Here is a 15,931-nt window from a genome sequence, read left to right as displayed (position 1 = left end):
ACGTGTCCAGTCCACAGTTATTCATACCCTTGTCATTAACCAATAGAAAAGCCTTTATTGGCTAATCATTACTGCAATCTAACACTTCATGTAATTGCAGACCAGCTTTTTGCATGTCTCCATTCTTTGCCCATTCATCTTTAGGCTCGGCACCCTAAGCTATACCAGCCTGCATGGTACACAGTATGGGGGGCTCTGGAAGATAGGGGTGGCATCTCCCAGAGCCCTTATCCAGTCCATGGTCATGAGGCTCTTCCCTAGCACCAGTGCCCAGGAGGAGGTTGGGGCTGATGATACCTTGGGGGGGGTTCATGGTGGCATGTGGGAGTCCATTTTAGGGGACCACCAGATGCATACCCCCTCCACAGGTGAAATTAGTATAGGGGTACTGAGTACCCTTTAACATTTTCCACAAAATGTTGAATTGAAATAAAAATGCAACCATGAAAAAAGTCCTTTAATTGTCCTAAGTAATCATGAAAACTTACCTTTAAAAAATGTTCTCATGCCAATATCCAAGGAAATTATCCCACACCAATACCCTCTAGATAATTTGATTGAAGATCTCTGGGCTCTTGCCGCTGCCATCCCACCTTGACGCTCCCTTAGTATAGCTCTATCTATACTAAGTAATGAACCCACTTAAAGTGGACCCCCACTTTGAACTCTATAATAAAATTAATGTGCAGAATTGATTTTGTTTTGGTCATGGGCATATATGATGCCACCATATTCTGCTTATGCCAAGCTCCTGAAGCTGCTCTTTTAACAGAAGGTGTTAACATAATTATGGTCATTTCTTCTCTAAAAAAGGCTTCCTACAAGTGATGGTTTTCTAAGTACTCACAAATGCACACTATATTCTTTCAATGCAATGAGGGTATCTGCTGCCATGGTAAATACACATCGTAGTGTTGTGCACAGGCTTGCACATAACGAAGGACAGAGAAATAGTGAATAGTGAGCTATGCTCACACAATTACTGTTTCCATGCATGATGATGTATTCATGTCAATTCATATGATGGCTGAAGTTGAAAAAATGTGAGGCCCTAACAGAAATAACATCTTTGGCACCTTTTTTCTCTCAAGTAATTTATAGGAAATTAGGCTATCACTTTACCTATTGTTTCCCTCCCTTTTTCAATGAATTATAGGTCAACAATAAAACTGAAGCATATATTTACTAGACTGCCTCAGCAAGTCAAAGGTGGAAACAAGGGGAAATATCACTTGGTGAAGGGACTTAGGCAGGGGTCACACTTGCTGAAATCATATGCATTTAATGGCATGAAAAGTAACGTGCACCATCACAATGCTAAAAGGAAGTCAATGGCTTTGCCCCGGAATCAGTCATTTTTTTTGTTCATTTGCATTTTATTTCCACGTGTTTCCCATATTTTAAAATGGGACAACTTTCTGTTTTTTTTCCACATGATGCACAAGTTCCCAATTACAATGTATTTTGGCACAAGATGGAAAATCAAGAATCATGCAAACATAATCGAAATCGCCGCAAAACCCAAATTCACACAAAAGATGCAAGAGTGTAATCCTGCCTTAAAGATTTTTGTTAGAGATATTTAATAACTTATTTTACTAAAGTTGTCAGTTTAAACACTATTGATATTACAGGCCAACTTCATGCACACATGTTTTCCTAGTCCTGTGTAGATGACTGAAGCCTGTTTATATGTTTATTGTCTTTGTATTACCTGTTGGCAAATACACTCACCTAAAGGATTATTAGGAACAACATACTAATACGATGTTTGACCCCCTTTCGCCTTCAAAGCTGCCTTAATTCTGTGTTGCATTGATTCAAAAAGGTGCTGAAAGCATTCTTTAGAAATGTTGGCCCATATTGATAGGATAGCATCTTTCTGTTGATGGAGATTTGTGGGTTGCACAGGGCACGAAGCTCCCGTTCCATCACATCCCAAAGATGCTCTATTGGGATGAGATCTGGTGACTGAGGGGTCCATTTTAGTACAGTGAACTCATTGTCATGTTCAAGAAACCAATTTGAAATGATTCAAGCTCTGTGACATGGTGCATTATCCTGCTGGAAGTAGCCATCAGAGGATGGGTACATGGTGGTCATGAAGGGATAGACATGGTCGAAAACATTGCTCAGGTAGCCCGTGGCCTTTAAACGATGCCCAATTGGCACTAAGGGGCCTAACGTGTGCCAAGAAAACATCCCCCACACCATTACACCACCACCACCAGCAGCCTGCACAGTGGTAACAAGGCATGATGGATCCATGTTCCCATTCTGTTTAGGCCAAATTCTGACTCTGTCAAAACTCATCAGACCAGACAACATTTTTCCAGTCTTCAACTGTCCAATTTTGGTGAGCTCGTGCAAATTGTAGCCTCTTTTTACTATTTGTAGTGGAGATGAGTGGTACCCAGTGGGATCTTCTGCTGTTGTAGCCCATCCGCCTCAAGGTTGTGCATGTTGTGACTTCACAAATGCTTTGCTGTATACCTCGGTTGTAACGAGTGGTTATTTCAGTAAACATTGCTCTTCTATCAGCTTGAATCAGTCGGCCTATTCTCCTCTGACCTCTAGCATTAACAAGGCATTTTTGCCCACAGGACTGCCGCGTACTGGAAGTTTTTCCCTTGTCACAACATTATTTGTAAACCCTAGAAATGGTTGTGCGTGAAAATCCTAGTAACTGAGCAGATTGCGAAATACTCAGACTGGCCCATCTGGCACCAGCAACCATGCCACTCTCAAAATTGTTTAAATCACCTTTCTTTCCCATTCTGACATTCAGTTTGGAGTTCAGGAGATTGTCTTGACCAGGACCACACCCCTAAATGCATTGAAGCAACTGCCATGTGATCGGTTGATTAGATAACTGTATTAATGAGAAATTGAACAGGTGTTCCTAATAATCCTTTAGTTGAGTGTACATCTCTTTTCAGGTACCTGGTTTTGAAGTTCCCTTGTTAGTTATTTACTGTATCACAGTCCTCTGTAATTATTGGCTGCAATCTAAGCCTTCAGTCTGTTCCCTCTGTATAATTAATATTATAAACCAGAGCCAAACAGCACCAATAATTCCACCCACTGAGGTTTCTGTGAACTCTTTTGGCTTTTGTGCTTCCACCCCAAGTTTTTACATGAGGATTTTTAGCACTGTAGTCTTATTTAGTAAAAGATTAAATAGTGTATTTAGATCTGTGCCCTTTAATAATTAAAACAAAAATATATAAAATAAACAGAACATTTATTCTGCTTTTTGATGTTGAATTTGTGGAAAGAGAAGACAAGAAAAGTTTTAAATCTACCTTCAAATATCTCATAGCTGTATAGTGCATTTTAACATATGGGCAGCTTAACCTTCTGTTACATGAAGCAGAGCAAAAATAACTTTCTAAACCAAGCTAGGCATTTCATGGATGTGTTTCTGTTAACTGATTAGCATTTTGATGGACTTCTGATGTTTCTAGATATCCGTGGAATACAAGAGTTTTTGGATAGAGTATCTCAGCAGGGAATGGATGTGGCTTTGCAGAAGGTGGAAAACAACATTAATAAGATGATCACGGGACTCTTTGCCACTCTACGCATAGAAGAGCTAAATCGCTACAGGGACACACTGCGTAGAGCCATTCTCGTTATGAGTCCGACGACTGCCAAATCCTTCATTACTGAGGTAAGAAATATCCTTAAACTGTTTTCATGGCTGCTTGTTTCTTTCTTCAGTGTTTCAATTTGCACTCATGGTGCCGCAGTTAACGAGCCAGTTTAGTACAAATGAGTATGCAAAAAATAAACACACTCCTAATTGTGCTCTCAGCCTAACCAGAAGATACTTTATGCCCCAGACATATACAAGTATAATGTATTGCGTTGACAAAGACGTACATTTATGGTAATGTGCTAACTTCCACGGATGATAAGCTGGATGCTGTTTATTCATTGAACCATCTTTCAAACAGACATCTTAAGCAATGGAAGCACTAGATATTGCAACTTACATTAAGCAATATGCAAAAAAGAAGAAAGATTAGAGAGCTCTGAAATTGAATTTCTATGGGTCGTACACTTTTTCCTGCAATGCTTTATTTCTGTACATAGATGGGTAACAGACTTTGCATTCAAGCTCATTAATAAGACTGAATATTAATGAGATAGCTGGGCTCAAGGCTCAAGTACAACTTGATGGGTCAGTTCAAGGACAATTTAACTAGAGGTTTTAAGCACTTTCCTGAAATAAATTGATTTCCATTGTGATGTACATATGATGATGTATGCCTCCATAGACACTGCATTATGTGAGCCTGCATAAATAAAGAATATTAAGATTAGCATATCACCGACCATATATATGTTGCTTCTAAGAGTTGAATAGAGCTATTGAGAAAGTACCATTGGCTGTCATATTGGAGGCTAATGGAGTACACTATGAAAAAGAGAAATGTTGCAGATATTTAAAGGGAACCTGAAGTCAGTAAAAAAGATAGTAATGGCTGGGTGAGTTTATGATGCAGGTTGTTTCTGACACCTACTTACTACAATATCCCAGCTGGTAATAATGCTACAGTCTGCACCACTTTTTTGTGTGTGTGGGTTATCTTGCCCCACTATGTGACATACCAGGACAGAAAGGATATAATGGTTAAAGTCAAAGAGTTTTCCAATGCCAAATTTCTGACAATAGATGGAAGGGAAGTAAGAGATGGGATTTGTCTTGTGTCTCTTTCAGAAAATAACAAGGGAAGAGCACTTCTATGGTGCAATACCTTTAATTTAATTTTTAATATGCAAACCAAGTGCATGTTCAAGATAGTAATGATGTACAAGCATATCTCACATGCCCAATGTTCCACTTCTTGGATGTCAACCGTGGCCAGCAGGGGACATTGACAAGGGTACGTGGGTGGTCTGGAGTCAAAGCAAGCTCTGAGTGCCAGATGATTATGATATGGAGACAAATAATAAACTTAGCCAAGATGAGTCAGCACTCTGGACCTCTTGGCAAAACATGGGGAGGTTGTACACACACTAGATTATTGGCGGAGACATCCCTCCCCAACAACTGCCCATCTGGGCCAAGAACCATCAATCATCTGTATGAGGCTTTATCCCTCTAGTGACTAGTGGTCAAATAGAAGTATGCATTATAAACATTCTCATAACAGTTGTTTGCTAGCTTAAAGTGAACTTTAACTGAAAAAATACAAGAGTTTCCCTTACCTGGGGCTTTGACCAGTTCCCTGCAGCTTTTTGTGCCCATATAGTCACTCACAGATCCTCTGGTCCCCTGGCGCAAACTGGGTGTTCACGACCCTTGCTGCACTCATCCTCAATTGTGCTCCCATGTCCACCCTGCGCATGCTCAGTACATGTACGTACTGTATGTAGGCGTATTGCGCCTACGCAGGACAGGCACATCGGCAGGAATGCAATCAAGTATATGCGCCAAGGCTATGCAGGCGCAGTGGCCAGCGACTGATTAGTTTGCGAAAACAAAACTAGCTTGCAGCGGGGGGACTGGAGGATTTGTGAGTGACTAAGTGACTACAAGGGCACAGGAAAGCTGCAGGAGGCTTGTCGAAACCCCAGGTAAGTGAAACTCATTTTTCCAACTTCGGTTAAGGTTCCCTTTAAGCTAGATACACATTCTGGGGTTTCCTTGCCCAAAACATTGCATACTGATCAAATCCTAAGTGTTTACTTGAGTCCCCTGATGCCATGGGCCTACTTTTTAGTAACCTGGTGAGAGAGTTCGCTGTCTTGCAAGCACTATTTTTCTTGTGGGATTTTCAAAGGAAGTTTTCTCAGTGGGACGCTCACCACCCCCACCCTTTTCCATAGAGAAAAACATGAAGGTTCCGAAGATACATTTCAAACTTCTGGTTGGAGTGTTAAAAATTGAATCAGTTTAGCAAAACTGGCATTACAATTCTGACACTAACTAGCACAAATATTAGGCCCAAACGAGTGCAGGTGTGGTTGTGTCATAAAAAAAGTAATTAGTAGGTTAGTAGAATCATCATCAATTGGCAGGTTGATGGCATCTTCACAAAATACATTGCAGAGTAAAAATTGTAATTTCTATTTTTTTCATGAATGGCAAACTTTACATAGTTACATATTTACTTGGGTTGAAAAAAGACTAAGGGTGGCCACTAACGTTACAATTTGGTGAACAATAGTTTATGAACAATTATTTTTAGGAATGAATGGAAATTATTGTGTGGGACCACTAATGGACTAAAATCTCCTAAGCAATCTGATTGCTGGGATTGATCTGAAAATTGGATTGATTTCATCAATCTGATTGGATTGGTTAGACAATTTTTGTCCTCTAGTGATCCTAAACAATCATTTTTGATTTTGAATACAATTGTTTGCAAACAATCAAACAATCATTTGCCAAATTGTATCATTAGTGGCCATCATCATGTTCATCAAGTTTAACCAGAAACATGTCGAACCTGACAGTCAATTACATGGAAGTGTCATTTAGCAGTATTGTGGTCCATTCACTGTGAGACTGAACTCAAAATGTTTTTCCGCTCATCCCCAGTTGGTAAGTCACCTAGAGCATACCGGAAGCAAAGCAGTCCTTTGCTCAAAGTTTTGTCAGACTATCAGCCGGTGAGAAATATTCTTGTCCCATTCTGGCATACATTAAGACCTTACATAGTAAGAGATATTGTGGCTACCTCAAGTAACAGCTGTGACATATAGACATATTATTGTCCATACTCATCTTGACGATGCTCCTCTCTCTACCTCTTTGATACAAATGTTTGCTGTTGCTATTTGTATACTGGAAGACAGAAGAATAGTTGAGTAATCCTAGCCAGTAGTTTTAGTCTAACAAATAGACTTTACCATCATCCTGACAAAACACAACAATTTATTGTGCAATGGTGGGTGAAGGTGGGGTAGATAAATAATAGTTCAAGTAAACTTGAAACTTAAAATAAACCTGGCATAAACAAAGTGTATAGATTTATATTTACCTGTGGCTTCCTCCAGCCCCCCTAGTCAATCTGCTTGATTGTCTTACCGGGTTGATCCCAAAATATAGTCTGCGATCTTGCCTAGTCACACTCCACTGCGCATGTGTGGTCCCAACCCTGCGTGTCTCCAATTGTGCTCCCATCACTGGGAGCATTCTGCACAAGTGCAGCTATAGTCTTAGCAAGGCTTACATGCCCAATGGAGTGCAAATGGGCCAGTTGCAGAATTTACAGAGAATGGAGCAGCCTGGGAAAAATGACATTTGAGCAGGTGGACTACAGGGGACTGAAGGAAGCCCCAGGTAAGAAGTAATCTATATGCTTTATTTATCTCAGGAACACTTAAAATAAAAAAAATCATATGTTCTTCAGTAGAAGGAAGCCTCTGGACACTCCAGATGCTTCCCCAATCCACCAAGACCCCACAACCAACAGGCATGACCCTCTTCCTCGTCATGGCCATGTTCTGTTTATGTATGAACATGGCCACATTGTGCAGGTGCGTTGATGGCTACACCTGCACAGTAGCATGGAGCCACTTGTGCACAAAAAAAAAAAAAGAAAAAAGCTGTACACAAGCTGCTCTGTGCTACTGCACAGGCATGGCTTTTAATGTCAAACATTTTATTTAGAGGTTACTAGCACAATGCAGTGTACTAGAGGCCAAGGAAACCTGGGGGAGCCTGTAGACCAAAGCTTCCCAACCCTGTCCACCAACAGTGCATATTTTGCAGAAAACTACAAACATTCACAGACAAGGTAATTATTGTCTCAGCAGAGCTGATTAACTACCTCTGTGGATTTTGACAAACATGCACTGTTGGTGGGCCTTGAGGACAGGGTTGGAAAGCCCTGCTCTAGACAATCCTGATGCTTCCCCTTACTGAGGTAATTATCGAACTTGTATTATTAATTCAGGTTTGCTTTAAAGGAAACATCTGGGGGTCAAAAAAAAAAGTGAATCTCACCTGGGACTTTTTCAGCCCCTAGAAGTCTGTGCCATAGTTCCGCTCTGAGCCAGGCCTCCACTCTCCCCTTCGGAAGATCACAACCTATGGCCAGGTCGTGATCTTCTCAGTATGCGTGGGCATGCCACGCGCCTCTGATGACCATTTTCCTGTTGCGGGGTGCACTCTGCGCTTGCACAGTTCAATTCTCTCAGAACTGCACCTTCAAAGTGCACCCCAAGTAATGAGAGCGCGATCAAGAGAGGCACGCTTGCACATCTTCCGGAGGGGATATTGGAAGCCTGGCTCCGAGCAGAAGTATGCCGTGGAACCTAACAGACTTCTAGGGTCTGGAAAAGGCCCCTAGGGAGTTAAACTTTTTTTCCCCAGCTGTATATTTTAGGCATAAAAGGACAGATGAATACTACCGGTACTAGAAATAAGGAATCAGTGAAAAAGAAACTGGCAACCCTATGGTATGCAGATTAAGCCTGCCAAGGTTGTCTAGAGGTGAATGGGAACTGAACTGAAATTTAAGTTGCACAGAAAAGGTTAGCTTCTTATTATAGTCCTTCTAGTAAATATATTTATGTTGTTGCAGTTACACTTTAAATATTGCATTTTTGAACTGACAGATCTTAGGTAAATCTCTCTTCCTATTCTTCAACGAAATATAAACTGCACAAGAATAACATTAAAAGGAACTTGGATTTGCTTTGTCATTTGTGAGTCAAATATATTGTTTCAATAATCATATTTCACATTTACTATACAGTATCTAAATAGTGAATTTGTTTAGCCCAGACAAAGCTATTGGTCTTGTTGTAGAATTCTGAAATCACGATTCTGCAGGCTAATATTTTTGTTGTCCCTGCACATGAATTACTCAAGGTTGTTCTGCACGTAAATTCATTCTAAATTGAGCCCTTGAAGTTCACTGCACATTTTTATGATTAGTGAGCATGTTCTTGCAGAAAGGAATAAACAAATAGTCACATAATACACTGAGGATACACAAACAATTTATAATCCATATTAAGTATCATCTGTCTGTTTTGCAGCAGAATTTAAATGATTTTTTTTTCTTTTTTTATTCTTCAGTACATGTTTCTTGAGTGATCTCTTATTATATGTATTTGATACATTATTGTGTTAACTCAAATAGCAAATATATTACACATTACACATTGATGGTGTCCAGTATATAAACAAGAGTATATTTTTTTACTAAGAAGGTCTCTATGGGTTTTCTGTGATTCATCTATTTTTACATTTTATTAATACCTGACTGAACTGTACATAGTGATGTTGATAAGGTTGGAGAATAGTGAAGAGCACAAGTGATTCAGCATCCTGGATTTGATTCAATACTTGTGCATCCCTCAACCTGATGTATCAGACAATGGATGATGTATTTATTTATTTTTTTATTTTTCCAAATGTGGTGCTGTTCATTATGGCCAGACATATCAACTTCGGTCTTGTCTGTGCAAAGGACATTGTTCCAGAAGTCTTGTGTACAGTACCTATGCAAACCTAAGCTGTGCTGCCATGTTCATCTTAGAGAGAAAAGTCTCTCCTGGCAACCTTTCCAAACAACCCAAACGTTTCCCCTAAAGGGTAGGGTCATAAACATTAATATTAAGCATGTTAAAGGGACTCCGATCACCTCTCAAAGGCATGCCTTTAAGACTCCGACCAGTACGGCAAAGTACTTAAAGATGCATGACTTTCTGTAGCTTGTGCTCTTCTATTTCATTTGATGCCTGAATCACCATTTTACACCAAATCGTGTTCATTCAATTACAGTTTAAAAATTGTGGCTGCCATCTTGGCTATGTTATAACTTCCAGGTCACCCCGGTCTTCTCTGTTAGAGGACTGCATCTCTGACTGAAGCAGGAAGAGGAAGTGACATGCATGGCCATCGTAAGAAGGTGTCATAGCAACCAGAGGTGTCATAGCACGACTTTGTTGGAAGTTGTCTGTCTTAAAGGCATGCCCATGAGAGATGCTCGGAGTCCCTTTAAGGTCTCTAGAGTCTGAGATATAGCTGGTGTTTTTCATTTTTTTGTGCAATTTCTCAGAGCATTGCACAGTCTGACTTAAGGGTGAATTTGCTGGGAAGTCCACTTTTAGGAAGATTGGCTACTGTCTTGAATCATGTTTTTTGGAACTGGCCTTATAAACCTCCCTGGATTAATGGACAGCATTAAGTGCTTGTTTAAGTTCATTGCTCATCTTTCCTCTTTGGCACTGTGTGTTAACACACACCTGTTCCAGAATAGCAAACTGCTAAATCACCTGTTTTTATAGAGCTGGTCATGCTTGCTTATGATCATTTTATTATGTCCATTTGATTAGCAGAACCTGGTTGTGACATCCCCATTTTAATACCTGTGGAAGTAGTAAGGGGCGCTTCATTTTTCACACATTTCTTTCGCATTTGGACTTTGTTAAATGAACAATGACACAATGCAATATGTCCTGTCTTGTTGCTTATCTGTAATTGTATTTTCCTCATTTCAAGTCCTGCTTAAGACAATATAATTTTTATGCACTAAAATGCACAATATAATTAAAACATGAGTTTGTTTTGTGCTACAGGGAGTGACTCTTATTCATATTAGATAAGAAATATACAGAGACCCTTTTCTTTCTTCTTAGTACTCCTCTGCACAAGCGTGCTGAGCAAACGTATGCTCCTGAGTTCACAGTGTCCTTTCTAAATACCATCATTTGCAATCTGATTTCTTATTTTGGTTTTCGGTTGTTGAATTCTGAATCCCTCTTATTTATGTATCGCCCTCCTGGCTATAAATTGTAGCACAAGCGTGAATCGCCACAGCTAGTAAACAGAATGACAAATATCTTGGCAGGCATGTCCAGTCTGACAACTTTCTACTGGGCTCAATTAACAAAGGAAGTGTGAAGATCTTGGCCTTTTCCCAGCACAGTATCATCTGATTCTGCCCATGATTCATGGACTAATTTTCAGCCTGTTAGGAGACAAACTTATGGTAACAGCTGCGCTGAACAGAAATAAAATTGTTCTTGTCAGCAGCAGAATATCAAGAAATTGAGCTAATAAGCAATATTATGCTTCCTTTGTCACACAACAAACCAAAAGACCAAACATTTTTAACCCCATCATACCATTACAGACTGCTTATTTAAAAGAGATTTAACTTCCTGACTTTAAAAAAAAGTTTAGTAAAATAAAATTGATAAAGGTTCTGCCACCAATTTGAGACCAGCATTATCCATTTACTGTGTATATTAAAAATACAATTTAAAAATGTATTTAAAAAAAGAGAGAAAAAAACAAGAACACTTAGATAATTCTCTGACTTTACATTTACACTTGGAAGGGTCATAACTGCTAACCATGGGGTTCCTATGCAAAAATTACATTTCCTTCCCTCACCCAGATTGACATAGGATCCTTCCCTCCACTACATAATGACTTTTTCCTTTCTACTCTATGCAAGTGTGGCCACCCACCTACATCCAGCATGGTTATCATAACATCCTTCACCCTCCGACAAAGCAAGTGTGGCCTGCATTACCCCCTATTCTAACAAAAACAAGTGTAGTCATCATAGTGTCCACATAGCTATAACATGTGTGACCAACAACATTTTCCTCCTCTAACAACAAGCGTGGCTAATTCCTTCCTCTTCTCCTTGATAGGAAGAGTAGCCAATATAAGACACTCTACCCTTCTTACAAGTGCAGCCACCATACATTTTCGAGAGACCCTCTCCACAAACGTAGGGTAGTGCAGCAGAGCAGAGCATTTTATCTGCTCCAGCACTGGGTCGGTTCATCTCTTGTCTTCACTGCATCTGCACTATGTGCTATTGTTTGCCTATATACAGCTCCCAAGTATCATGTAACATGTTAGAATAGTCAAGAACCATATGAAAGTTTTTAATTGTGCAGTACGTAGCTGCAGTAAAGAGGAGAGAAAACCCAACCTGGCACTGGAGCTGATAAAATACTCTGTGCTATTCTGCATAATAGGGGTCAGACAGGGGCTACCAGAGGAGTGCTGGAGGGGGTTTGGTGGTAGATAAAGAGAGAAACATACCTCTCCCAGCCCCATGTTCCTTTCCTGTAGATATGCTAATGGCACTGGGTTCTATTTGCAAATGCATCTTTTAAACTGGTAGATATTGGTGTACATACAATAAAATGATCCTCAAAACTTCAACTGGATTTATTTAAAATTATAGGTATTTAAATGGCAAATATTTCTAACCCAACTTGGTTCATATTGAACTATAGTGTGAATTACAAAGAAATTAATGAATTAGCATTGTTACACTTACAAAATGATAAAAAATTTCAAAGGAAAAACTTTTGCAGTATATATAAGAAAGCCTATCAAAAAAACAATGGGCCCGATCCAATTCACTTTTTCTCCTAGTTTTCTCCAAGGTGATATTCTCACATCTTATCACTAAACAAACTTATAAGCCACTAGCAAGCAAGAAAATATTCAGGGCCTGATTCCACTTGTGCGGTGCGGAATCGCATGTGGGTGCGATTCCGCATGCGTTTTTTACTGCGATTTTGCATAGGTTAGCATTTATGCGATTTTAACCATGTCACTGCCTGTGTGATTTAACATTAGTTTCTATGCGAAATCGTGGTAAAAAACCGCATGCCAAAACCGCATGCGATATCCCTATTAAATACATTTGCGGCGATTCGCATAGCGGTGTGCGAGGTGCGAATTCTGAGGGCTCTTCCGTGCAGATTTCTCCCGCACAGAAAAGCGCTCAGGATTACTGACAAGTGGAAACAGGGCCATCCACTTGTATTGGCTATGCGAATCCGCGTGCGTTGTCTGGCGATAGTGGAAACGGGCCCTCAGACCAATTCTTACAGTACTTTGTCCCCTACTTTTTGGTACCGTCTCAGTTGCAGAGTGCTGAAAAGTTATGTTAAACAGGAGATGTAAAATTATCTTCTAGGAGAAAAAAATGAATTGGATCTGGCCCAATGTAAAAATATTTAAAATACACCCTTTGCAAAAACAACATTTCTCAAATAAAACTTCAGATGTAAAGCACCGCTTGCCTTTAAGCAAAAAACACAACAAAGCAGTGTGTTGTAGTGGAAAGCCTTTGCTTCCTATAGAGGCTTCCTTGATCCTCCATGGGCACTCTGCTGCCACCCGGGACCCTTTTCAACTTTACAGCCCCACTCCCATGTGTGTAAAAGTGCAGCTGCATTGTGGAGGATATAAAAACTGCAGCTGCACTGTGGAGGAGCCAGCGCGTTCTTATCTGAGCAGTAGCACAGAGCAATGCTCATTAAAGCTGAAGATTGCTTAGAAGGTCCCAGCACATCAGTCATACCTTTTAAGGACAATCACCCTAGATTTTATTTACAATCATGGTCTAAAAACAACAGATGAAACGATACCAGCAGAAAATCAGTCTAATTGCTATTGAGACAACATGCATTTTTAAGGATAAATGATTAATTCAAGGGCACTAACCATATTCTAACACTGTTATTCAGCAGCAGAAAAGTAATTTGATAGTATTTATTTTGTAATGCTGTCAAATTTTGCAGCTACCTTACCAGTAGTGGTACTGCAACCATAAAATATTCCTGAGCTAAATTACAAATAAAAAAACACACTAATGTACTGATTATAAGTGATTTAGCAAACCTGACCTGTTTTTTTTTTCAAATGTCTGTTTTTTGGTAACAAATCCACCCCTGCATCTAAAGACGGGCATAATGGGCAGTACCACAATGATTTTCAATGTAGGAAAGCAAGAATTCAAATCAATGCAGTAAATGTAAAACAGTGATGTGGCGATCATGTTTTGATCAGGTAGTAATGATGAATTGATTATATAACTTACTTCTTTAAAGCGGTTTAACACCCAGCATTACAACTTTGCTTTAAAAGATTGCTTACAGCTTACAAACTATTATGCCAGATTTTTTTTTTAAGCAGAAATTCACTGAATGGGTTAAACATGACATTTTAGTGTTGGATTTAACTAGGAATCCGCATCCGTTCTTATCTGTAGTTACAAATGTATCTTTATTTGGAATACAAATAGACCTTTGAAAAGCCTGCCGGGGAAGCCCTCTTTGTTCTCTCAGAGCAGTGTTTGTTTGTTACATTGTAGATAGATACATTTGTAACTAAACAAGCAAGCACGAGGAGCATTTCTAGCTAAATGCAGCACTAAAATGTCATGTTTAATCCATTCAGTGAATTTCTGCTAAAAAAAAAATCTGGCATAATAGTTTATAAGCTGTAAGCAATCTTTTAAAGCAAAGTTGAAATGCTGGGTGTTAGACCACTTTAAAGCTTGCCCTTAGAAGCTCACTTCTAAAGATCATCAGTGGGACACCGGAGCACATTAGTGAGCCATCAAACTTGGTCCTGTTAGTACACACAGTGGGTTTGCTGAAAAGCTAACAAACCTGCAATACAATTGCAATGATGTGTGGGAAATTACAGAGAGAACTTCTTTGATAGAGTCAGACTGTCACAGATTTGTTAAGAAGGAAGATCTTGCTGCAGTTGCCTCCATGTAAGTACAGTAACTCAAACACTGGTTTATCTTTCGACAATCATCACAATAATTTCCTTTGTGCATTGTGCATTATGTGCATGTTGTGATGCATGCAGTCAGGCATATAGTACATAAAAAGTATGCTGTACTGCAACTGTAAATGCACACATTGGGGGTGATTCACAAAACCGTGCTAACTCATAGCACGGCCACACTAGCGTTTTGCGCGTTTGCGCGTGAAAATTCACATGCGCGCACAAAAACTGTTACGTATGTTATAACACATGCAAACCGCTAGTGCGTCCATGCTATGAGTTAGCACAGTTTAGTGAATCAACCCCATTGTCTGGTACCACGTAGCATGCCTCACCTTCCTACAATGGATTCCACCACACTGTTCTGCTAATGCATCTATGTAAACATACCATTACAATATAATCATATCACATTTGCTCTGCGATTATATTGTCTGAAACACTAGGCAACATGTCAGTGTGGGAGGTCCAGAAGAAAGAAGACTAAAGTCTTGAATTTGTGACTAGACTTGGGTGGATAAGAGAAAGAGTTCATTTTCAAAATGGAGATAAAATTTAGGGCGGTATCAGGCTAATAGCACTGTGAATAGAGAGAGTGCATTGGAAATAAATGTATAGGTGTACATTTTAAAAAGATGCCCGTTTAAAGGGGTGTGCAGAATAGTGGTAGTAGAATATTGGTAAATTGACTGATATTCTACTGCATTCATATAGTAACATATAGGTAATATTTACCGATATTTTACTTCGACCTAATCTCTCCCTAATCTCATAGAGAACCCTCTTCTAGGGGTGCCTAACCCTTAACCACCACCTGGTGGTGCCTAACTCTTACCATTCCCATTGATGATGCCTAACCCTTAAATACTTTACCCCCCGCGGTACGAATTTCTCCGTCCCTTTCCCCCCCCCCTAATGGACGCTTACAGGTCGCATGAACACAAACTCACTGTGGTCATCTTGTGGCCAAATAGTAAAACTACACCCTAAAGCATTTTACATATATAAATACATTAGTTTTACACAATAAATTAACTCATTACCTCCCACGCTCCCCAATTTTTTTTTTTTTTGTAATTAAAAAAAAAATACAATAAAAAAACATAAATAGTTACCTTAGGGACTGAACTTTTTAAATATTTATGTAACGAGGGTCTAACACTGTTACTTTAAAAACTACGGGCTTGTAATTAGGGATGGATGCAAAACTGAAAAAAATGCACCTTTATTTCCAAATAATATATTGGCGCCAAACATTGTGATAGGGACATAATTTAAACGGTTTTATAACAGGGACAAACTGGCAAATACATTTCATGGGTTTTAATTGCAGTAGCATGCATTATTTAAAAACTATAATGGCCAAAACTGAAAAATAATAATTTTTTCCCACATTTTTTT

At 39.4% G+C, this 15,931-nt stretch overlaps 1 protein-coding gene across 2 annotated transcripts in view; it reads left to right on the top strand.

The window, feature by feature from the left end:
* GRID2 (glutamate ionotropic receptor delta type subunit 2) overlaps positions 1-15,931 on the top strand; it is a 724,654-nt gene that overhangs the window by 23,654 nt on the left and 685,069 nt on the right. Inside the window, exons 1-2 of one of the 2 annotated variants that reach the window (XM_068270982.1) lie at positions 2,883-2,939; positions 3,468-3,673. In XM_068270982.1, the coding sequence (XP_068127083.1) occupies positions 3,515-3,673 (159 nt within the window). In that variant the 5' untranslated portion in view covers positions 2,883-2,939; positions 3,468-3,514. Of the gene's footprint in view, positions 1-2,882; positions 2,940-3,467; positions 3,674-15,931 lie in introns of those variants that run through there. The other variant, XM_068270973.1, reaches the window with a different exon arrangement.

This window comes from Hyperolius riggenbachi, chromosome 1 (assembly GCF_040937935.1).
Source record: "Hyperolius riggenbachi isolate aHypRig1 chromosome 1, aHypRig1.pri, whole genome shotgun sequence".
NCBI lineage: Eukaryota > Metazoa > Chordata > Amphibia > Anura > Hyperoliidae > Hyperolius > Hyperolius riggenbachi.
Note: the sequence above shows the minus strand (reverse complement) of the source record. Positions and strands in the feature narration are given on the sequence as shown.